General features: G+C 35.9%; 3 protein-coding genes across 27 annotated transcripts; 2 read left to right on the forward strand and 1 right to left on the reverse strand.

Annotated features, from left to right (window-relative positions):
* Positions 1-91: 91 nt before the first annotated feature.
* LOC129576338 (ensconsin) lies at positions 92-20,881 on the forward strand. Of its 25 annotated transcripts, none has more exons than XM_055461287.1 (16): positions 204-453; positions 10,610-10,660; positions 10,978-11,073; positions 11,588-11,769; positions 11,883-12,231; positions 13,096-13,260; positions 14,340-14,477; positions 15,209-15,664; positions 17,781-17,936; positions 18,012-18,199; positions 18,275-18,620; positions 18,697-18,990; positions 19,102-19,310; positions 19,400-19,737; positions 19,831-19,997; positions 20,074-20,881. In XM_055461287.1, exons 1-16 carry the CDS (start codon positions 396-398, stop codon positions 20,088-20,090), a joined length of 3,210 nt encoding a protein of 1,069 aa, XP_055317262.1. In that variant the 5' UTR covers positions 204-395; the 3' UTR covers positions 20,091-20,881. The 25 variants fall into 25 exon arrangements, with proteins under 25 accessions (XP_055317491.1, XP_055317465.1, XP_055317474.1 ...); XM_055461319.1 differs by having other exon boundaries at positions 15,209-15,511; XM_055461294.1 differs by having other exon boundaries at positions 15,212-15,664.
* Positions 20,792-23,503, reverse strand: LOC129576419 (ribonuclease P protein subunit p29). Its single transcript, XM_055461539.1, has 3 exons — positions 23,319-23,503; positions 22,737-23,252; positions 20,792-22,637 (listed from the first exon to the last, which is right to left on the reverse strand). Exons 1-3 carry the CDS (start codon positions 23,350-23,352, stop codon positions 22,501-22,503), a joined length of 687 nt encoding a protein of 228 aa, XP_055317514.1. The 5' UTR covers positions 23,353-23,503; the 3' UTR covers positions 20,792-22,500.
* A 243-nt stretch (positions 23,504-23,746) lies between these two features.
* Positions 23,747-24,815, forward strand: LOC129569163 (transmembrane emp24 domain-containing protein 2). Its single transcript, XM_055447721.1, has 3 exons — positions 23,747-23,994; positions 24,070-24,344; positions 24,409-24,815. The coding sequence occupies exons 1-3, from the start codon at positions 23,868-23,870 to the stop codon at positions 24,613-24,615; spliced, it is 609 nt and encodes a 202-aa protein (XP_055303696.1). The 5' UTR covers positions 23,747-23,867; the 3' UTR covers positions 24,616-24,815.
* Positions 24,816-25,091: the final 276 nt, after the last annotated feature.

Consider the following 25,091-nt stretch of genomic DNA (forward strand, 5'->3'; position numbering starts at 1 on the left):
AGCATCTGAAAAAGGCTCACATTGAAACGTTCAAAACTGATTTGTCAAAGCTATTCGGTGGCTCCATCTGCGATGGCAGTTGAACGTTGACGATAAATCATGTCGACTGCATTGGTATTGCACGCATACAGCGACGTGGGCGCAATACCATTACACATTCGATTCATGTCGAATGGAATAGTTTGCGTAGCTGAACTAAGACGACAGTCATATTTTTCCTCTCTATCATACGAGTAGCACAATTACTTGTGTGTGCTTGGTGCGTTCGCATTGCAATCGAATCGAGTATTTTTCCAAAATAAAAAGAAAAAAAAATCCGAAAAAAACCCAACAGAAGAACCACAGAATTAGTTATTTTATTTTGTCATAACGATATTTAGTGAGTGTGTGAAACGATGGCGAGTCCTGGGATTACGGATAATAAATCAATAATTAAACAGCAAAATTCGATGGGTAAGTGTTCCCACCAGACGGAGATGGTGTGTGACAACCAGAAATGCGACAGAGAAGAGAGAAAACTTGGTTATAGCATTTATTTTTGTGCGAATCGATTCGCTGCAATCGCAACATGGGATCTTGAAGTGACGAAATGAAAATATAAATGCTTTCCATAATTTCAAATTTCGATTCAGAAAAAATCGATGTTCTTATGGATTACAAGAAAATGCTACGCCAACGAAAAGAGAGAAAGAGAGAGACAGAGAGAGAAAAAAAATGAACTCATACAAATGAATTGAAATGAGACAATGTGCAAAGTGCTATTGAACAGGCGAAATGTAAAAAAACACACACACCCAAAAATGACGTGTTAAAATTTTTGTTATTTTTTTTTGCTCAATTTCATGTGGTACATTTGCTGTGGTTTGCGTTTTATATGCGTCAACTTTTATGGCATTTCACACATTTGAAAAATCTTTTCCTAACTCGAACGCCTCTTTTTCCTCCAGTTCATTACTTAACATTAACAACCTTGACAATTAATATTGGTTCGGTTTATTGTTGTTGTTGTTGTTGCTCCTCGACTACAAGTACACTGTTCTGATTTCCATACACAAACAATAGCGTTTTGAATATTCTCAACTGGATAGAGAGACCACAGGCGTGACAGCAGGGGACATACACTAAATTAAAATGAAGTGCAATGAAAATTGAATAGAGAGAAAAATGCAAATTTTAAGCAATGAAACACGAAAAAAAACAAAGACTGACATTCGGCCAAAACAAATGCGAACAAAATGAACAGGAAAATTAACACAGAGAGAAATGTGTAGCAAATACACAGCGAAAGAGAGAAGAAATCTTTCGATTTAAAGTGGCATTGTGTAAGCGCTAGACGTACTGGAGATGTTTTGTGAATGTTTTGGTCAAGTGATTGTGTGTGTTCATCGAATGTTAGCAAAGTGATGTTGGTAACGGCGACAGCCAATGAAAAACAAAATAAAACACGACGAATGAAAAAAACAGTACCTAAAACTGAACGAGTAATGATGGCGAACAACAGAAAAGACGAAAGAAGAAAGAAAAACATGAGAAAAAGTCGCAACAAAAATTTCTGTTTTTGTCTTGTTGCGATACTTGACATCGTCGCGCAATGTAATATCTAGCAAGAGAGCAACAAAGCGAGGGAGAGAGAGGAATGTGGAAAAATTTTGAATGCTTTCGCGCATTTTGTTTCTGGTTTTTTCTATTTTGGTCGTTTTATTTCAACATTTCGGTTGTATTTTTTTTAAATATATGTGCTAGTCTTATTGCAAACGGAGAAGAAGGAGGAGAAAAAATAATGAAAAAGAAAACCGTCTGTGGTGGTTACGTGGTTTGTGTTTGGCATACAATTTTATTGCACCTGCAACTTCCAATTATTTGTCTATTTTACATATATTGAAATGGTTTTCCACTATGATAGCGCTTGTTTGCTCTCAACCCGACTCAGTCAGTCAGTCAGTCAGCACCAATGCTACTTACCTATGTGCACATGCCACGGTGTGCTGATACGGTCGACGACGACGGCAGCAGCAGCAGCGACGGTTGTGCGCAAAAAAACTGTGTTAAATGTGTGTTTTGATTACTTCTCCTCGTTTGTATCGAAACGGGGTCTCTTCTACGAATCGTGCGCGTCATTATTTAACGTTCATTTCATTCGGTACACACAGAATGATCAAATGATAATCGCTTCACCGATAAAATGAGAACATTTTAATCACTGCTTTCATTTCATTGTTCGCGCATTTTTCATTCAATTTGCGCGTAGAAAAAAAAAATCTCAATAGAAAAAAAAGAAAAGAGTAGCCGCGTGAAAACGGAATGATGCGACATTGTTGAGGTCATCGTTGAGTTTTTGTTGTAGTTGTATAACGTTCATATACGGGTGCGTGATTATGATTGTGAAAAATTGCAGCACTTTCTCAAGAGCTGTACACGGTGTGCACACTCATTACTGTGGCATTCGTCATCGACCCAACGAAATATTCCATTCTTGCTCACTCAATTCATTTTGACTACATAACAAAACGACGAGTTCTATCGAACAAACTCATTTTTGGTTGCTCGAAAACCGTTTCTCTTGTTTCCCTCCCGTTCGCCTCGTTCTCGGTGTGTCGGTTGAGAGAGCGAGTGCAACAAAAGAATAAGCACAAATTTGAATGCATACACATGTACGCTACTTCCTACGATTTTCATTCAAAAATCATCGCATACAAAGTGTGTGCAATGCAATGATCAAATGCGCTCGCTTTAAATGCGCACATACACACACACACACGCGCGCGCGAAGCCTCAAATAAAAGATAAACGTAGTAAATAATATCGACAAATTAAAATAAATTGCTTTGTTAACTGCACTTTTCTACTCTACCGTCTTATACACATATTTTGTTATTGTTGTTGCTGTGCATTACGACTGCACTTTGCTAATAGTTTTACTCGGTTCCTTATTTTTGTAACGCCTCTATCATGGCTTATAAGCTGCATGCGATTTAATTGAACATATTTATCGGAATCGTGATTTTGTTTGGCGATTGAAATTGTGCACCGATGCACAAATACAGAAGCATACGGATTCAAAGTTGAAAACTGAACATATTTTCTAAGCGTACAAAGTATGCGCCGTAACGTGAGGTTATTTCGATTTACATCAAGGAAACAGAGACTTGCACAGAAAAAGAATTACATTGCAATTTTTTTTTTCGTTCGTTTGCCGTTCAATAGAGTCGCTTAATATGTATCCAAAGTAGTTTTGCCACACAAACTCTTGGGAAATGTCTCTTGCGCGCTCTCTTTCTCTCTCTATCTTTTACTATATCTATCTCTCTCTCTCTTCAAAGGAATTCATACGCATTGCAGTCAAAAGCATTATCCCTCTTTTGAGCAATATAAATATTAGTCTTCGATGTGCCATTAAATGCGGGACGATTTCCGTCAATTGGTTTAGTTTCCTCCATCACAAAAGTATTTCGATGTAATTTACTCATTGCTCGAGTTTATCGAAGGGTCTGAATCATTTCACATTTTCTAAATGACTTCTGTGATTACATTCATTTCACGAGTCGTTTTCTGAGAATGAAAACGCCAGCAACATTACTCACAATGCCCAAATTTGGCTCATTCGAGTGATAACTTGGGAAACACTGACGTCTGAATTCTGAATCACAAAAATTTAGTACAGCACACGATTCACAGTGTGTGAAAGAAACGATCGAGACATACATTTGAAAATTTCAAAGTTCATACGTACAAATACGGAGATGCAGGCACATTATTTCATTCTTTCTCTTTATCATATAAATGCCGCATACGTACGATATATGGTAAGATCGAGAAGGGGCTTTGTAAAGTCAATTGTGTATGCGTCGGCGTGCATATATACTCATGAACATTTGAACATTGGTCAAAGAGACTGAGAAAGTGTGTGTGTGTGTTGGTTCGTCGTCAATGACTAACGGCCAACGTTCATACATTAGTTGTATGTATCGATCTAATCTAAATGGATCTATACAGTGCAAACATGAAATTGTCCATCGACTCACACAAGTGAGATGACCTTCTTCAATTGGATCATTTTTTCTCTCATTGTTTTGGCATGGAAAAATCATTCTCACCATGTCGCACAACAATAACCAGCCACAAACATTGATAATATCATTTTGCGCATAGTATACGTGGAATGCGAATCGAAAATGTGTGCAGAACTAGAGATTTGATAAAAATATCCGCACATTTGTACACATGCAAAGCAGCGCCATTGTCACTTGAGAATTGAGAATATACTACACATGGCCGAATATGCTTTTTTTTCTCTCTCACACAAAAGCGGTCATTTTGTCTGTAAAACGTAAAACGGTCACTTATATTTGCCAGCTCACTCGCTCGTTCGCTCGCTCTCTGTGCCCGCACTCACAAAACAACAAAACACACTAATAACAAAGTCGACCAAAAAAAAAACCACTACACAATTTATCGATTTTTGTTGCTTATTTTCGTATGATGTGACAAAGGATAAGCTGATATAATGTCGCTGCTTTCTGTAGCCTAGAGAGAAGCCGAATATGTATATATGTATTTGCTGTCTCTGTCGATCGTGTACGCGCCACACCGCAACCGTATGCTCTATCGACGCTATCATCAAATGCAATCGATTTTTTTTTATTGCGTGTCTTTCTCGAGTATATTCAACAAACGGTCGCGTTGTTGTTATTTTTCGGTGTATGTCGTTTATATACATATGCAGGGCATTTATGGCTTTCGCATCGAAATTAGTACAATAGTTCAGAATGAAAAAAAAAAAACAATCGAGAAAAATACCACCAACCCATATTTTTCCGTCCGTTTGGATCAACGATATTATCGTTATCGTAATCAGTCAGTGACTTTACATCAGAATTTACTCAGGAACAAATAGCCTTACGTTGGGAACAGAAAAAATTGGTTCTTTTTTTATGACTTTAATAGCATCAACGACGTTGATTCAACGTGTCAAAAATAAATTATGATTCATTTTATCGGATTCAAGCAACATATTTGCGTAGCTGAAAGAAAAAAAATTGGAAGTTTTATTGAAATTACGGTGTACGCTCGATCAGTACTCAGTGAGTACTACTGTTCACGTATTGTACTGATATTTTCGAGTGTTTCATTTACTTTTTTGCCAGTTGTTCGCGTGTTGCTACTAGGAAATGTCAACTCTTCTAGTTAAATGACGGCGCTTTTTGTGTATTGCGTGACAAAGTTCGTCAGTTCACATTCATTTATTCGAATCCGATTCATTACTATTCCACCGAAATGAACCGAATTTTCGAGAAAATTCGTAGGTAAAATAATGGAAAACAAGTGTCAAAAGTTCATGACAATGTTTCCGTTACTGCCGTCTGCGGCTCACATTTCACGAAACTACTGCTCGAGCTAAAGACAATTTATGAAATTCATCGCCATAAATTGGTCTGCGATTTTCCTATGATGGCTCACTGAGAAATCTAATTTACATTGATTTAATTCACTTGTCAAATCTTTTTTCCATTTCGATGATTAATTGAATGTCCGAGAATGAAAACGCAACTTCTATTCACAACACATATAAGTGAAACAAAAATAAAAAATTTATTGAAATGAAACAACACAATCGAATTTTTTCAAAGTGTAACAACAAAAAAGATTTTTTTAAAGTGTAACATCGGTAAGTAGTAAGTGTAACAACATACCGATGTTACACTTTAAAAAAATCTTTTTTGTTGTTACACTTTGAAAAAATTCGATTGTGTTGTTTCATTTCAATAAATTTTTTATTTTTGTTTCACTTATATGTGTTGTGAATAGAAGTTCCGTTTTCATTCTCGGACATTCAATTGTAACACAATAATTTTTCATTTTACCGGAACTCCATTGGGTTGGATATTATTTCTTTAACGGCTCATGTTGAAATGCAAGGCGAGACTTATGAGTAATTGAGGGCGATTTGTTTCAATACGAAACGCCGTTAAATTCAGTTTTTTCATGTGTTGAACGGTCATTTCGTTTCCTCTATCGTCGGCAATCGATTCGGTTCACAATTGAAGTTGCTTGTCTTTTTTTCGTTACACTTCCATTTGTGTTATATAGTTACATGTTGAAGTCAATCCCAAGTAGAGTTTTTAGTGGAAATTGTAATTGAAAATCGAAGCTAGCCAAAGCGAGCAAGCAAGCGAAATGGGCATAATGGCAATGGAAACTACATGTTCTCAATCGTCATGAATTTTACCGTCTTAGGTAATAGACGATGTCTACCGTGTCAATTTGTTTTTATTATTTATACGCTGGGTAAAATCGAGCATTTGTACGGTTGAGATGGTCGTTCTTCCGTCGCTATTTCATTCATTGCACGAGTGTAGCGCGTCACACTGCAGTCAATATGTTTTCCACTCGACTCCGTACATGCACACAACTTACGGTTTGCCCATTTCATCAAATAGAGGAAAAGAGAGAGAGAGAGAAAGAGAGGGAAGTAAGCAACGCATGTAAACATGGATTTTTTTCTGATATGCTTTGGTTCATTCGTATGTTTCGTTTGATAAAGTTATTATAGAGCATTTGATCATTTGTTTATTTGCTTTACGAATGTGTCTGTGTGCATTTCGTGCAAAACCATCAAATCATATCATCACATTCGAACGGAATGGATAGAGAGTGTTTTTAGTTTGAAATGCAACATTTTGCGTTGGCATATCGATGCAAGATGCAAAAGTTTCTCTCTTCGTTTTGGCCAAAATTTGCTGCTAATAAACTTGTCGATCATTCAGAACCGGTGTATGCCATCATGCGAAACAAACGCCAGTCTGGCCGCTTTTCATAGCCGATTCCAAGTAAACAGCCGCACCATATATGCGTACATTTATGTTTCTCTGTTTCGGTTTCAACCAATAATGAAAAGAAGAAGAAAAACCATACACACTTATCTATCTATATAAATCCATTCGTTGCAGTACGCGTCGAATAAACGAAGCCGATTGTAATTCATCCAGTCAATTTCTACTAGTATTACGATTTGGTATTCCATGTACGCCATGCATCGCCTTCGAAAACATACGAAAAAGGTAAAAACGGCGTGCATTTATTTTTAGAATCTATGATCTCGAACGTAAAGTTTAAAGAGCTCGAACGATAGAGCCAACAACCGTTCCCATGAAGGTTTTGATGAGAGGCCGTGCACGACGCAATGATCGAGAGCGAGAGAGAGAGAGAGAGAGAGAGAGAGAGAGAGAGAGAGAGAGAGAGAAGGAGAATCTCGCTCACATTTTCTATCGTGCAGTTATGAGTATTTCTCGCGCGATGCATTCGGAATTTTGAAAATGAGTGAATAGAACCAGCCAAATGCCGAACGTTCGTTGTTCACTTCACTCTGCGTCTTTTGTTCCGCATGTGGCGGTGTGTGTACTTGTAAATGATCATAATTGCACGAGTATTTGTAAATTTTTCATTAATAAACATAAAAATAGAGTAGAAAAAAAATGCGCACGTACAGAAGTATACGAAACGAGCTACGAACAAATGCTCGAATGAGTGAGCGAGTGAGTAAGTGGATAATTACTTGCGATATGTCCCATGGTGCTTTTCCCTTTTTCATAGTGCGTTTAACTTTCTATGTGGTTTTTTTCTCCACTCTTTCTCTCTCTCTCTTCTTCTTCTCATGTATTCATCATACTCACACCGGTGTGCAACAAAGGTGCTCTATAAATATGAATACAAAACGAAAGAAATATAACGAAAAAAAATATTCGATATTTATTTACCCGAACGGAATATAGTAACAAAACAATAACAACAATCACAATAATAACATCCAACTGCCGCACTGGGGAGTTAGAAATATAGAGAGAGACGAACGGTAACCCAATGCTTTTTTATTACGCTGATGAAAATATTGACGGAAGAGTACTGCTAACGATGAGCAATGCTCATGTTCGTTTTGCGGTTTATGCATTTACAATATTCATCATTTCGGTCGAATTTGAGATTTACTGATTGTGCCTAGTGAGTGCGCGCTCGCGCACCGACTGTAACCGAACGAACGACCGATCGCACTTTCGTTCTACTGTTCTATACAGAAAACAGCAGTCTTCTTTGAATGAGCTGTTGTTTGTTTAATGTAAATTGCAAACGTCAAGAAAAGATAAATTAAAACCAATTCGCCTGACGAACCGAGAAGTGAGAGATAGAGAAAGAGAGAGATAGAGAAGAGAAATGCAGCAAAAAAAAAAACAAACAACAATAATTTGAACTACACAGCGAACAACAAGCATTTCAAATATGAATACCGGCGCATAAAAGCGCATAATGATCATCTCACATATCACCCATTCGACGTATATAAAACGTGGGCCATTGCTCTGTATGTGCGCCTCCTCTTCACTATGCCGACTTAGAATCGCACTCACTCAAAAGAAAGAGAAAATCATGTGCATATCGCGTATACATCACAAATGATACTTAATTTGAGACATGTGCTCATTCACCATTACACACAGTATGCTTGCGCTTGTATTTCAGCCCGCTAACGTCGTGGTCATTCGCGCGAGTACCCGTTTTCCTCCGCCCGTGTATGTCATTTTGTGATAGATAATTCTTGGCTTCAGCATAAATGAATATGAAAGAAAACAACAACAGCAAATAGGGAGACTCTTTCGTCATTTTCTCAATCTTTGGCTTCAATGCAAATTTCGAACGGTAACTCAAACTCAAGTGATTATCGTTGCATTCATTTCGATAGAATGCATTGCCCTGCGTTTAAAATACTCATAAACGGCACAAAATGCACAACGAACATATTTAAAATGCTTTCAATTGTTTATTTCTTACTTTGCACTTTACATTGCAATCGAGTCTTAATCTATTTTTGTGTGATTCCGAAAAATAAAGCAATAACAACCACGACAAACTCAACTGAGTGTGTGTGTATTCCAGAAGCAACGAACGTCAACGATAGTTCTTCGACTCTGAGTTTTCACGCCATATTGACTTCAAAGAGACATTTCATTCACGACAAAAATAGGCTTAATGGCTTCGAAAAAAAAACAACCAACGCGATCACATGAATGATGGATTTGCTCATCGCTCCCGACAATTAATGCGTTTCGGATGTTTGGATATTTTTCTCTCTCGCTCTTTTCTCGACCAAAACCAATCTCAATGAAATCGCTGTAACAAATCGTCGAAGATTAAACTTTTCGTAATCTTTGCCTTCAACTTAACATTAAACACCGTCAAAACAATAGCAATTCATAACAATTTGTGAAAAATTCTCATTACCAAGTAACACCCAGAGAATGAATTGAGCAAACGTATGTTGCGTTTATTCGACTCTTTCTCGCAAGCAGGTTCAGCGAGAAGAAGAGAAAATAAATCATGTGTCTGTATTCATTCACTCGTCATTTCGATACAATACACGGCAATAATGCACTCGGTTCGATCATTCATTTTAAACGGATGACGTAATTTGAGATTCGATAATAATAAATTCAAATGTGAAGTGTAAACACATTTGATTGGATTTTGAATAAATGAAATTGAATTCATCTCGTTCGCCAATACCTGTTCATGGTCCATAATTTGTATACACACGCAAATGGAGAACACAATGAGATTCATTCAAGCAGCTATCAATTCTCTCTGCAAGCACTGAGTGTGCTTCAGATGAATATTATTTGGTTTTGGCTTTGGCTTTCGATTAAGTAATGAACCTTGCTCTTGCCAAAAAAAAAATTTTTGAACACTCTTTTGGACAATGAAACCAATATAATAAATTATCTTCATCGACAGCTCATCTTTCTGAACACGAATTTTAGTTTCCGGAGGGGAGAGAGAAATGAAAATGGTTGTTGAACAAATGAGAATGAAATGAGTGGGCTGGAGAAGAGTAAAAAAAAGAAAGCAACTAAGTGAATTTTAGTTGAACCGCCTTCGGATTAATTCATGGAATAGTTTCACACGTTCGAGAGCTTCTCTCTCTGCATGTATTTCTCGATACACATCAAATATATAAATGTCTAAATTGCAAGCAATCCCATGTACACGATCGCCTACCCAAAACTAAATGAAACCAGAAAGAAAATCCACGTGCATTGTGGTATCCGCCGCTTCCAAAAACTCTATGCTCAGCAGAATTTGTGCGGCTTCTTGTGTTGGCTTTGATCAGACACACACAGAACGAGTTCGTACAAAGTTGCTTGTTCGTACAATTCATCACGTTGTAAAACACAACTTGATATCGGTTGCCCGACTCCAAGATAGTGTTTGTTTACTGTTTCGGTTGAGAGATAAAATAGAAGGAGAAGCAAAAAAAAAAACTTGAAATGGTTTCCGATGATATGATGAGGCAGGCATAAAATCGTTTTGAAGTTTTACATCGTTTTGCATTGGACCTCAGTGGATTTTTCAGTTGATTCGCTTGAACTTGGCCTTTAGACTGAACACACTAATTCACTTTTACCATGGTTTTTTTTTAATCCCAAAACATAGGCCAATCCACTCCATGCTAAAGTTCAGATTTTTTCACACTCTATAATAATCTCTCGACAATTTGTACTTTCTACGGTTTTTATGGAATTTAATCTAATCGATTTTTATGGTTTTTTTTTCTCATTTTCAGTTGGCTCTTTCACCGATGCTTCCCCACAGAAACAGGATGGTACCCGCAAATGTAAGTAAATAATCCAAATGACAACCACGAAAAAAAGACCAATCCACATCGAATGATATCATTGGAAATGGCGTAACTGTTGGCACAACAGTAAAAAAAATCCTCTAAACTTTTAATGCTCAGCAACAAGATTGATCGATCAATCATTGAAAAACATTATCTAAATCTATGTTTCTTTCTCTATTTTCTTTACGTATCGAAAAAAACATCGAAATCAAAATTCACTTTCGAATACATATCTTTATTTAACTGACTACCGTATCTTTATGTCGGCATAATCACAAAACGAATAAAATATGATTTAATTGGATTTGAAGTAAATGCACCCGTAGATACTGCAACAAACACATTGCATTGGTTCGCACAGATTGGTCACGAATTTGTTGAAAATGATGAACGCGATAACGGTGAAGGTAAACGCAAGGGTTTAATTTGTTGCAAATGGATATGATAAATAAAACCAAAAGAAAAAGTAAACAAAGAAACCACTAACAGCGTTCCGAAACGCAACAAACTCATTTCTCATCCACTGACCTGAATGATATATTAACATTTTCACAATTCAATTTTTTCCATCAGCATGTGACAGAGCTGTTATTTTGTGGCTTTTTTTTCCTCGTTGCATTTCCAACGAAATTCAAATAAATTGAATGTAAATAAACTGAATCGAGCTACTACTGACTAACAACATATACTTTAATTATATTCATCGATGACGTAACCACGTACTAATATCACAAATGAAATTAGGCAGCGGTAATGAATGTTAATAGCCTGAGCCTGAGCATGAAATAATTTATTTCGTTTTTTTTCTCTGCAATTTAATTGATTTATTTTTCTCTCTCTCTCTAGTCACAAACAAATTTGCATATTATTTTAATTGAAATTCTTTTTTTCTTCTTGCGGCTTGTTATCGTCCATGCTTAGCGCGAGATCGCGATGAGAGATTGCGATTGATAAAAGATCAACAGAATTTGGAACGACAAAAGAAACTCGATGAGCTCAAAGCACAAGCAATGGCAGCGCAAAAGTATCGCGAACAAAAAGAAGAAGAACGCAAGCGGCGCATCGAAGAAATGCGATTAAGAGAGAACGACAAAAGACAGCAGGTAATGAGAATAATCGCTTGAATTTCATCAATTTGTCATTTTCAATTTGCTTTTTTTCTTTTGCTGCTACTGGTGAAATATTGTTATTTATTCGTTGTTGTTCTGTGTTGCAGGTCGAAGATCGAAAGAAAGCAATAGAAGAAGCGGAACGAGAGCGTCGCGAATACATTGTGCGAAAGAACCAAGAACGAGAAACTCGTCTCGACACAAAACGACGGAATGAACGAAGCTCGATATCGTTTGCATTTGGTTCGTCAACACCACGACTATTGGATCCCGTTGAAGTGAATTTGGTGGCGCCGACTGGCTCCTATTGGAACAATCGTCGCTCAACATCCATAACAAATGTTTCATACGGTGGCGGTGGTGCAACACAATTATCACGTCGCAGCTCCGAACGGGAGCTCAGCGACGGAGCGAAAAAACGTGCTACGTCAGCCAGTGGCTTGGATCGTCCAGACGGTAAGATACATACAGCTTTTAAGACTCTATTGTCGTTTCTATCTTTTATTTCTCTTGTATTGTCATTTCACGGTTTGTTTGAGCTACACATTTATACACACACAAAAACACACACACACATACGCACACAGGAAAAGAAATCACATTTCAACGAGGTGTCATCACAACAGTTCTTTTTTCATCATAATCATTCATCAGTCTTCTTTCATTTTTGCAATGATACAGAAAAAAATAATAATTTAAAACCAACGACATGCATACAGAAACACTCGAGCAGTCAAACAGTACACATGATTTGAAGAATTCTAATTATTCATTTTTATTTTGTTTGTCACACACACACACACAACAACACATAACCAATTTCAAGGCAAATCAACAACACAATTTCTCTTTTGCACATACAAGTAAAACAAAAAACAATTTCAAATTCAACAGCACCTACATTAGCGAACTGAATTGATTACATTTTCTCATTTACTACACATTTTTGGTTGGAAACAAAATTTCAATAAATTCATATCTTAATTTGGAACACGATGGAGAAGAAAAAAACGCACACTTGTCTATTTCGACACCTCAGTCTGTGGGTGCATTTTGTTTACTATTTTAATTTTGTTTTTTTTTCAATTCCATTTTTTACTATTTCTGTTTGTAATTTTAAACGTTTTTTCTTTGTTTTTATTTTTGTCAATATTCGTTTTGGTTTCATTTTTTTATGATTTGAACGGAAAAAAAAATTGAAATAATATTTATAAAATCGTCGTGTAATCGAAACCATCAACATTTTTTTTTGTGATTGTGTTCGCCCTTTTAACAATTTCGAAAAAAAAAACCAAAACATCACATCTGTTCAATGTTTAGATTTACACAAAATGTCCACATCAATGTACGAAGTATTCAACTGGGGCCATGTGAATGAGTCTCGACCGAAGAGACTGTCATTATTCGCTGGCGCTTCAGAAATTAACATTGATGATCCACCGCCAGCGACAAAACCAACACGAAATACTGCTAACACGAGATACGGTGAGACATTTGCTTTTGTAACAATTCACACGAATTTCCATTTTGATGCGGACCATCTACTTTTTGCTGCGCGCCCAAAACACTATTTCCGGATTTGCTCTCAATTCTAGTGCATGTTTTTTTTTATTGCTTTGATATGATCTCTCTCTCTCTCTCATTCTATCTCCTCAGCCTCATTTTTCGATGGATTATTATTTTTACTCCCGCCCGATGTGACCTTAGACATTTCTTTGATGAATGCCGCGTTCTTTTTTTTCCTATATTTTTTTGGATGCTTCTGAAAATGAATGCAATCTCAACTTTGAATAGAACAAAAAAAAAAATGACGAACCGTAGAGAGTGTGACTTTGAACAATCTGATTTAAATATCTTGTTATTGTTATTGTTGATGTTGCATGAGTGTTTTACGTATTCTAACTATTTTATTATTTTTAAAAATCATATTTCGCTTCGATTATTTTCTGTTCGATGGCTAAGCTTCATTGCATGTTGCGCTTGGTTGTCGTTTCGCCTTGGATGAAATTTGAACGTTATGCCGTCTTGAGTTTCGCTTGTTTTTCAGCTTCTATTCTAAGATTTTCGCATTTGTTGTGTGTAATGGAAAAAAAATATCATAATAATTGAAGTTTGTTTTGTTGTCCTAATCAATCGTATGTTTCCTGGAATGAATAATCTAAGGGCTTATTCTATTGAGTACAAAGTCCAAATCGTTTTTGTTGTTATCTATTCATTCGTTTTTTTTGTTTCCATTTTGAATGTGATTTTCTCTCAACTAGCAACTCTTATCGATATGATGAATTGAGAAACTGATCCCATGAGATGCTGTGTGTCTGAACTGTATTTTTAGATCATAGTGCTTTCGGGACATTTTCTCCGCTTCACTCCATAACCATATGTTGCTTTCCATATTCATTTGCTTGATGTGCATATCCGCATACCGTTTGTTTTATTCTTTTCTTTTCATTCGTTGCTTTTTTTTGTTGTCAATCCCAATTTTCCTATGAAATCCTGGAAATTTACATTTCTCTGTGAAACACACACATTCACACACAATTGGCAATAAATATGATGTTTTGTAGATGATTCCAATGATACATCACCGTTCGTTATTCGAAGTGTCGCCCGACGAAAAACCGATTTAATACCAACCATACCGATCCGTGATTCAAGTTTCGGCTCTCGAACGTCTTTGTATTGTTCCACACCGCGTACACAAGGTAAAAAACATACTCACTCACTCTCTCTCTCTCTCTCTCTCTCAAACAAAATTTATCTGTACAGCAGAAGAAGAAATTTTCGAAAAAAGAACTTTATCAAAGTCAAGATTGTAAAATGCTAGTTGCAAGCAGCGAATGTATGAAATTGACTATTTACCTATATTATTGTTTTTTTTTTGTTTAAATAGATAATTATTTTTGTTTCTCTAGTTGAAGTTTTGTTTTTATTTGAAACATCATCTCATTACGTTTAGACCAATTGCTAAAAAAAATTGAATCACTGTCCATCAGTACAAAAATTCACACACATATACACCAATCAGCACATTTAGTTTATAATTAGACATAACCAGTTTTCATTGAAATACTTCTAGTTTTTATCGAAACGAACAATGACACATTCATGATTTATGTATAAGTTTTTGTTCCATACATTTCTTTCATTATTATTTTGAATGCAATTGACATTAATTTCTATGATTTGATTTTGACTTGCTCTTTTTTTTTGCTGCCACCAAAAATCGACGATCTTTTGTCCGGTGATCGAATGCACTTGTGAATTCTAAACAAATTCCAATAACCAATTACCTAACCGATGTATCACAATTGTGCACGTACTCATTCGTCAATCAACGGCAATACAATTCATGAAATGTTCCATCCGAATCGTGGAATTTCTGTGTGTAAATCACAAATCACAAACACTCGTTTCGCAAACGCAAAAATAAAAGTAGATTTCAAGATTAAAGGACGTGCCGTATCAATGACTCGCTTAGATCAATTGGCACAGCCGACCAGACGCAAGGGAGAACATGTTCGGGCGGTAATTGAACGTGAGCGTCAACAGCAAATTGAAACGAATTTAGAAGCTGAACGGGTGGCCACAGCCCGAAAAATGTCACGCAGTTTAACGCATTTATCGTCGAGTTCATCGACACGAAGTCCAGCTCAGCTTCGTTTATATCAACCGAGCAGCGCATCGAAAAATATGAGTAACAACAACAACAACAACAACAACCATGTGCGACCGTTACGTAAGTCAAACGCAACGAAAAGTATGACACAATTGGTTACAGCCAAATTGCTAAGCACACCAAAAACTACGCCGACTGTGGTTCAAGCACGTATTGCACAAAAGCATGCAAACGATACTGAAATCGATTCGCGAACAACTAATGTTTCTGCAGGTGTGTGTTCACCATTTCCGTTTCTCACTTTAGTGTCCACACAAAACAAATAAAAAGACACCAACATGGCTACTTGTACAGAATCTTCTTTTTTATTGCGTAATTTCGCCTACGATCAATAACAAATAAACCATAACACATTATTCGGTGATCGGCTTCGAAATCGTATCTCCTTACGATTTACCAAATTGCATCATACCAACGATCACATTGCACATCTAAATGATACACACTACCCTCGAACAATTCTGAATTGTTCAATACTAGCCCCATCACTTGATATCAACTATCTTCTCTCTATCTCTGTCTTCATTTCGATGCTCTTCACATTTCCTTAAAAGACCATTAACTTTGAAAACATTTCTCAAATAAATTCATCCGAAGAAAATCACTTCTTCACCCTCCTCCTCATCCCTTTCCTCAAATCAATGTCTACTTTTTGGTGGTATAATTAATTCTATACTTAAATTTATTGGTTAATCAATTGAATTTTTATTTTCGTCCCTAAGCATAAGCATTGTGTGACCTACCCATAGGTTATGGCTCATAAACGTAGTAAACAGTTTTAATGTTCAGCCAACTACAAACAACTCATAAACTAATCGTTAATGACTCTCCGGTAGATTTACTTAGTTTTATAAGAATATGGTTTCTTTACATGTCATTTAGATCCTTATTGATACACAGTGGGAAAAGGTTTCAAGTAATTAATTTCATTCCATTACGTAGAAATAGAACCTGGTACTTATTTTGTTGTTCTCCACTTTATTTATGCCGTTTTAGTTTAAGTAGTTAATTTTTTGCTGGTGGCGTTTAATTTTTTATATGTTGAAACCGTAATTCGTTGCTAATTGGCTATTGGTGGCTGTGCTGACACTAATAACACCGTGTAACAAATTTCAACTTTTTCTTCTGCACATGAGAAATTCCGATTGCTTGTTTTAGAGGACCAAAAACCAAGCACTTTTGCATCATTAGTTTGTTCGAAACCACGTCTAGACTTTTTTTTATCGACACATATAAGACAAATTTCAGGCCAAAATGAGCAAATCACAAACATGAGCTTCGGTTTGACAGGTAAAAGCAAATAATTTCTAAATTTTCTGCCTTTCAACATCTAGTATGATCCTTTACAAACATTTTGGATACTTACATGACCAAATCGAGTGATGTTTTCACATATTTCTGGCCGCATATTTGGTTGGTTCGAATTCGACTCTGAAAGAATCGACTTTTGGCCAAAAATCCTTAAGTATAGGCTTTTCAGGGATGGTCTCTTGGCGCAAAGTTATTTTTTCTCGAAAATATGGGAAGTCTACCCAGACAAAAACTCTCAAAATTGACTTTTCGAGGTACCTCCCGAACAAAAGTTACGTTTTTCATGCATTTTGCTATGAAAATAACATTTTTTGTTCGGGAGGTACCCCAAAAATACACTATTTGGATGAGTTTCTTAGTAAAAAATTAATTTTTTCGAGAAATATTGGGAATCTTCCCACACAGAATCTCTTATAAATGATTTTTGGGGTACCTCCCGAACAAAAAATGATATTTTCATAGCAAAATGCATTAAAAACGTAACTTTTGTTCAGAAGGTACCTCGAAAAGTCAATTTTGAGAGATTTGGTCTGGGTAGACTCCCCATATTTTCGAGAAAAAATAGCTTTGCGCTAAGATACTATCCCTAAAAAGCCTATATTTAAGGATTTTTGGCCAAAAGTCGATTCTTTCAGAGTTGAATTCGAACCAACCAAATATGCGGCCAGAAATATGTGAAAACATCACTCGATTTGGTCATGTAAGTACCCAAAATGTTTGTAAAGGATCATACTAGTTGTTCAAAGGCAGAAAAGGTAGAAATCATTTGCCTTTACCTGTCAAATCGATGCTTATGTTTGTGATTTGCTCATTTTGACCTGAAATTTGTCTTATATTGTCGATAAAAAAAAATCTAGACGTGGTTTCGAACAAACTAATGATGCAAAGGTGCTTGGTTTTTGGTCCTCTAAAACAAGCAATCGGAATTTCTCATGTGCAGAAACATGTGTTGCACGGTGTAATTTGTTTTCCATTATTTGATTGTAAATATTTATTTGATGAATCGAAAAAAAAATAGGTTCACGATCTGGTGATGTGACACCTGGCGGCTCATCACGACCCGGAAGCGCAATGTCGACATCAACCATGTCAACATCCGGCGTTGTTCGACGCTCTGGAGGCACTAGAAAACCACGACCATCCAGCATTGCTGGAACTGGCATGACGCCAGACTGTAAGTTTCATTTTCAAATAAAATTGCGAGTTCTCCATAAAGAGATGCAATAACATGTGATTGTTTTTCCATTAGGCAATGAGTCATCCAAACCACAGAAAAAAGACAGACCACCATCGAGACCTTCGTCGGCTGTACGAAGATCATCGTCAACAACCACAGCAAATGCGACAAAGGAAGCACAAGCGGCAGCTTCACCCAAAATGTCAACATCTCTACATGAAACTCCAAAACGTAGTGTAAAATCGGCACCACCGAAGAAGGTAAGCATCTATGAACGCAAATTTTCAACGAGTTTGTGTTTTAATCACAAATTGATCGAAAAATATTTCAAATAGACCGCAACGCCGCGTGGAGCATCAACACCAAAGCTACCATCACCACAAACTGAAAGCGCGACTCCAAAAACAGTTCCTAATGAAACACCAGAGAATTCCGTAGAAATTGTTCAAACAGTAGAACAAGTGAACGAACCAATTGCCGTCGAAGAGGTAAAAATCGTTGAAACGAAGACAGTCGAAACAGTAACGACCACTGAAGTTGTTTCCGGCGACGGTGAATCCGTTCAATCTACTGAAACACATGAGATTAAGACCGAGATTACTTCCGAGTCAGAACCGGTTTCAAATGTCGATAACATCGACAATAATAAATTGACCGAACCAGAGAACAATGAGATGACAGGTAAGAATTGGATTCTTTGCACCACACAAATCAAATGCCATAAATCAAAGCAAAATACTAACTGTCCTCTTTTTAGCATCAATGATTCAACGTCGTGTGCTTTCCGAGCATGAGGCTAAAGCAGCTCTTGCTGAACGTCGCCGATTGGCTCGCGAGGAAGCTGAAAGACAGGCAGAATTGGAGCGTCAGAAACAAGAAGAAGAACGACAACGCGAATTGCAATTGCAGGCCGAAGAAGAAGAGAAACAAAGACAATTCGAATTGGAAGCCCAACGATTGGTTGAAGAGCAACGTCAGGCAGAAGAGAAACGCTTGCAACAAGCCATCGAAGAGGCTCGCCAACGTGAGGAAGCTGAACGTTTGCGCAAAGGTATGATTTCATTTGTGATTGAAATTTCCCAGTAGAAAATGTGAGAAAAAAAAATTCCGTTAATGTGTACATTTTGTATTGATGACATCGATTTTTCTTTGTTTTTCACAGCCGATGAGGAAAAACAACGTTTAGAAAGAGAAGAACAAGAGAAGAAGGCACGTGAAGAGGCCGAGAGACAGAAAATTGAAGTTGCCGAACGACTAAAGAAAGAAGAAAAAGAACGAGAGGAACGCCGTAAACGTGTTGAAGCGATCATGTCACGTACACGAGCCAAAACGGCCGCAGCCAATAATTTCGCATCAAATACTCCAAACAAGGTTAATATACTACTATCACCTGTTGAATCGATGATTTTAAAAATGAAAAATGGATTTGTCAATAAATTTGGATTCCTTATTTCATGCAGGCGGAAAATGAAGCTGGAAACAATGGTGTGAATAGTACCGAGTCTACACAGCCATCGACTGAGCCAGCCCAAGACGATGAAACATCTGCCAATAATACGAAAAATGCGCTGGGCGATTATGAGAAGAGTGTGACTGACAAAGAGAACGCCCTCATCCACACGTTTAGCAATTTGATAGAAAACAATTTGATATCAACACCCACACAACAGTCTCCTCAACATCATGCAGATAACAATGGTGTGCACAAAACCAATGGCAAATTGATAGATTTCACACTGAACGATGAACATCAGCCGCCCATTTCAAATGGTAATGGTTTTAGTTTAGATAATAAAATGTAAGTACGCCAATAAAAAATGACCAAAAATTTGATTGATTGAAATAACAAAATTGAATTAATCCGTTGAATCTCTTTTGGTTTTTTCTGCAGTGAATCTGGCATAGGCATAGGAAATAACTACAATGATTCAATTACAAATCAACTGCTAGATCTATCACTCGATACGAATCAAACAGCCGAACATACAGTCAACTTCAATAACAACAGCTTAATCACATCAGCACCACTAGTCACATCCGATAGTCATGAAGCCAAAGGTAAATATCGCAGTGACTTTACTGCTAATTTTAACGACTTTTGATCTAATCGAATCATGCGTTGTTTTCATTTCAGAAATTTCATTGTTGTGAAATTATTGGATTAAGTGACGTCTAGAATATTGAATTAGTTGTTTAATGTTTTTTTTTCTTCGATTCTTCTGATAAATGAATGTGTATCTGCGGCATGGAGTTGAGACTTTAATGATCGTTCGCATCAACAGATTCCGAATGCATATAAAACGTTTTCTGCAACAGATGATGGGAGAATAGTCTACAAAAATCGACCGTTTTTAAAGATGGAAAGAACAAAAGGAATACATTCACATTGGCATTATTTTAAAAATTCGTAAAGGAGGAATTTTTTTTTTACACGAAAGAATTTTTTTTTTAATTTTGGAATATTCGTCTTGCGTTTAGTTAATTTTTTTTTTTCAAAGTTCACAATGATATGGTTCTATGCAATCCAAGCGAATGGATCAATCATGTTAAGTGTAAATGATTAGCTACCACAGAATAGTTCATGTTTATTTTTTGTATGAAGGTAAAGCCTACAATAGATTAGATAATCATTTCGTTTTATTCAACACTCATCTCTCCTTCGATATATATTCTCACACGATATTCCCTCGATACAGAAAACCGAAAGTGTCTAATGAGCAGCTAAAACTAATGTTGAAATCATCTGGTGCTTCAAATGGTTGATTTTTATTCTCATTTCTATGTATAAAGCTCACTATATTTTTTTTTATCCGATGAATGCAAGGAAGTTTATTGTTTTAAATGTGTTTGTGTTGAAAAAAAAAAACCCAGCGAACGAGAATAAATCGAAACAAAACCAGTAAATTCATCATAAATGTAATAAAATCTGAAGTTTCAAACAATTGTTCCTACGAATAGGTTTATTTGAAGAGTGAAATCCCCCAGTTAAAAGCAAAATAGCCCAAATAGAAATACATGTATAACGAATGTTTTTTTTTGTTTGATTCTCCAATTTAAAGAAGTAGAAAGAATGGAAGCAATCACTTCGAGGTTGTAATAGTGCATGCATATATCAAGCTCATCTGATGCTTTTTATTGAGTTTTGTATGACATATTCAAGGTGCTCGCTGCTAAACTGAAATTCGTGATGATATTGATACCGCGTGAAATGTTCAAGAATTGAATTTAAAATCTACGCGCGATTTGACTTGTTGTCCAAGAAGTCAGAATTTATTAAGATTTTCGCGAAGCGTCTGCAGGAAAAAAAAGAAACATTTTTGATGACAACAAAAAAAAATCCACATTTTATCCCTTCTGATTTAAGTGAAAACGATCTTTCTAGTGATTTAGTGGCACATATACTACTATGCCAACGAGCTTAGATGTTCTGTTTGTTTTATTCAAAGTTCATGGCAATATGAACAAATGCTTTACTTGTTGACGTTATTTGAACTCGAACGCTGCTCTCGCCCTCGCCATCGCCCCGCAGAAGAGAAACGAGCTAAACCAATACATATGATTGTGTAAAAAAAACTATATATCAAATTAAGAAAACATTTACTACCGCAAATCAAAAAAAAACAAGAAAAAACACTGAAAATGAAATTAAAAATTTCGCTTGAATTTTCAATCGTTAGATAGAAATGTCGTAATTATTTAAAAGTAAATTAACTAAAAATTTCAACTTGTAACATATATACGCTAAAAATCACTTTGCAACAAAAGAGACCGATGAATAAACAAGAATTGCCTTCATTAATTTAATTAATGAAACTAAAAACACACACAAAGAGATAATGGATATTGATATTCGAGATTGTGACAAGCAAACTACATTTAATTCGTACTAAAAACCGCAAGGAAAATTTACTTGTACATCCTTGTGGAGAATCAACTATTTTATTAAATCTAAAATGAAGAGAAAATAAAAACCATTAAAAAGTTTAACAAATAAAAAAAAATTATACAAATACTATTGACAAATGGATATAAATTCCTTGCATAGACTATAAAATCAATTGAATGTTTTATTTGTGTTGCAATTGGAAGAAAAATGGGTATATTTTGTTAAAATGCAAAGAAGAAAAAAAACTTACTCGACGCAAAAATGGAAAATTTTAAATTAAATTTCCGGCTATGACAGAATTGGTTAAATTTTTGTTTCGAAATTGAATGAAAAGTTGGAAAAACAAATTCCTGTGGAAAATAAGAAAAAAAAGAATCATTGGAAATGTATGTAAATTTAAAAGAAAACAATAAAACTATTTTTGTCTTTAAAATGGTTTTGAATATCGAAAACAAGGTGAATGCATAGGAAAATGACGATTTATGTAAATTATGTTAAACAAAATGAATTATATGATTTTAATGAATTCATCAGCTGAATGATAAGTTAATTAGACAAATATTATTTAAACCTCAAAATAATAAAAAAAAAAAACATATAAACACAGAAAATTGAGTTTTTATTGAACGTTTAAAATATTTATCATTTATTTTTTTAAGTATTAACAGCTAAACATTAGAGATCTGGATGCATGAGCGTTTTGATTTTCTTGACAGCTCTTTCTGCTGGTCGAATATTGAGGTATTTGCCGAATATTTTAAACTCGATTCCATTCACAACGATTTTGAACACCGATTCCGGCTTTGGAATTGCTGCGAAATAGAAAAAAACAATTCAGTTGATTAATTGTTTTTAATCGATGTATTGTCAAAATGCGAGCAAAAATGTCGAAAATTCTAAACAAAACGTACTTCGTATTCGATTATCTTCGCTGATGATTTTGAATGTGTTCCTCGTTTCCATTGCAACAATACCGGTTTGGCCCACTAATGATGGGTTACACGAGGCGATCACTGTTACTTTAGCTCCATTTAAATCGGATTTGATGAGTGTTTTACTGAAGGCATCATACGAATTTTCATGTACTTCTGGAACGCTTAATTTGCCATCTTCACGTCTTTTAATATGCGGCTGCAGCTGTTTCTCGATATACTGTGTCCAGAGTTTATGCAACGGTAGTAGATCAGCATATTTCATTGATTTGGTCGGTAAATTGTACAGCCCTAAATCAGCAAATTCCTTTCGTGTCAAACGCTTCGGCTTCTTTTTCGTTTTCTGTTTAACCTTTTGGTTTTGTGGTTTAATTTTGGAACCAGTCAGCATCGTTTTATGCCATCTTTTTATGGAAACATCTGGGCGCTTCTTTGGTTCCACCAAACCAGTAACGAAGTCAACGAACTCATCCAAATTTTCCGTCATTTGATTTGCTGATGTTATGAAAGAGACTCATTTAATGGGATTTTATTGAAGAATTTATCTCAAGATGGACTCACCTGACTCCAATTTTTCACTATTCGGCCGAGACATTTTTTGTATGCTAGAATTTAGTTTGTTTTGATTCAATGGAATTGAATTTCGATCGCACGTTTTGTTTGAGAAATGTCAATGCTGACATTCTCGAATAGCGTGAAGTTGCCTTCAGAGTGTTGATTCCATGGAAATTAGCATTTGACAAACATCTGACAACGGTTTTATTTCAAATTAACATCTTTTTTCTTCTTCTCAAATATTTTCCCGAAAAAATTCAAAAATTAAACTTTCGAATCCATTTTGAGCTCATAAAATCGTTGTTGGCTTCATCTAAAACTTGAAATTAATCCAATTCACGCCCAAATGCAAAAAATCGAAGACAGTCGAATTTTTTCCAATAGGGATTCGGCAACAAAACAATTCGAGTGAAATGTCAACGTCGATTTGTTTGGAGTCGATGGGCAGACGTGGCTAGTTAAAATATCAGCCGAATGTCACACGTCAATTTCATTTCAACATTCGCTTTCATACCAAACTAATTACGAAGTAGCAGAAAATTTTTGCCAACAAAAATGCTAACGCTTAAATCGGTATTTTTAACGACAATTCTGTTGAAATTGTTGCATTTAAGTGAATCGTATATAATAACGATAGATGCACGAGCACAAGATTGTTTTTATGAACAGGGTCCAAAATTGAGTAAGAATTTTTTCGATTAACAATGATTCGGTGGCTTGTTCATTACTAATCGCTGTCTGTTTCATTCGAAATTAGGTTTAATGTTCGAGGTGATTGATGGTGGTTTTAATGATATTGAGCTTCGGATAACTGATCCAGAGGGTAAGGTGATCCATGAAGGCGAAGAAAAATCCGGTAAATACACATTCGGCTCGGGTATTCCAGACGCCAAATATACGTATTGCTTCATAAACGAAAAGGGTAGTATGGCACCAAAGACAATTATGTTCAATATGGATGTGTTGGACGGTGGTCGTGCACCAGGCGCTCCAAATGAAAGCGAAATTGGACACAACAAACTCGAAGATATGGTAAATCGTCACCGCCACATACACTGTTTTCAACAGATGACTCAGCCGTTACCATTTTTTTTAGATTCGTGAATTGAGCGCTGGTTTGACGTCTGTGAAACACGAACAAGAATACATGCATGTCAGAGATAAATTCCATCGTGAAATCAACGAAAGCACAAACTCTCGTGTTGTTCTGTGGTCAACATTCGAAGCATTAGTTTTAGTAATCATGACTGTGGGCCAAGTGTACTATTTGAAGCGATTCTTCGAAGTGCGTCGTGTAGTTTAAATTGTTGTTTGTTTTGCCGAAAAGAAAACTCATAGACTTGAAGATTGCGTGGCAGATCTCAACAATCATACACATTCTGCCGCATTCCATACCAACAAAAAAAAACAACCAATTTCATCAGCGTCTGTCGTAAATTAAATTCAACCACTTTTTTGCTACAACAAAATAGAAAGAAAAGGGAAGAAAAAGAGAAAAAAAGGGAATACACCATGGATTCAAAATCATTTTGTAATGATAGAAACCTCAATGATGTGTACTTCGAAACTTCAACTGAATGTAATTTATAGAAATAAATCAAATGAATGAAAAATAATTTAATCGAAATAAAAAGAAACTGATTTCACATAAATTTCCTGACACATTATTTTGATTTTGTCAAATGAAAAGTGCATACAAGAATCCAATGGAAAAAAGAAATCGATGCATTGTCAAATTGGAATCGGTCGGCCTTTGACACTATATATATATATTAGACC

Source organism: Sitodiplosis mosellana, unplaced genomic scaffold (genome assembly GCF_009176505.1).
Source record: "Sitodiplosis mosellana isolate CC-2019 unplaced genomic scaffold, AAFC_SMos_1.0 Smas_scaffold_1, whole genome shotgun sequence".
Lineage (NCBI taxonomy): Eukaryota > Metazoa > Arthropoda > Insecta > Diptera > Cecidomyiidae > Sitodiplosis > Sitodiplosis mosellana.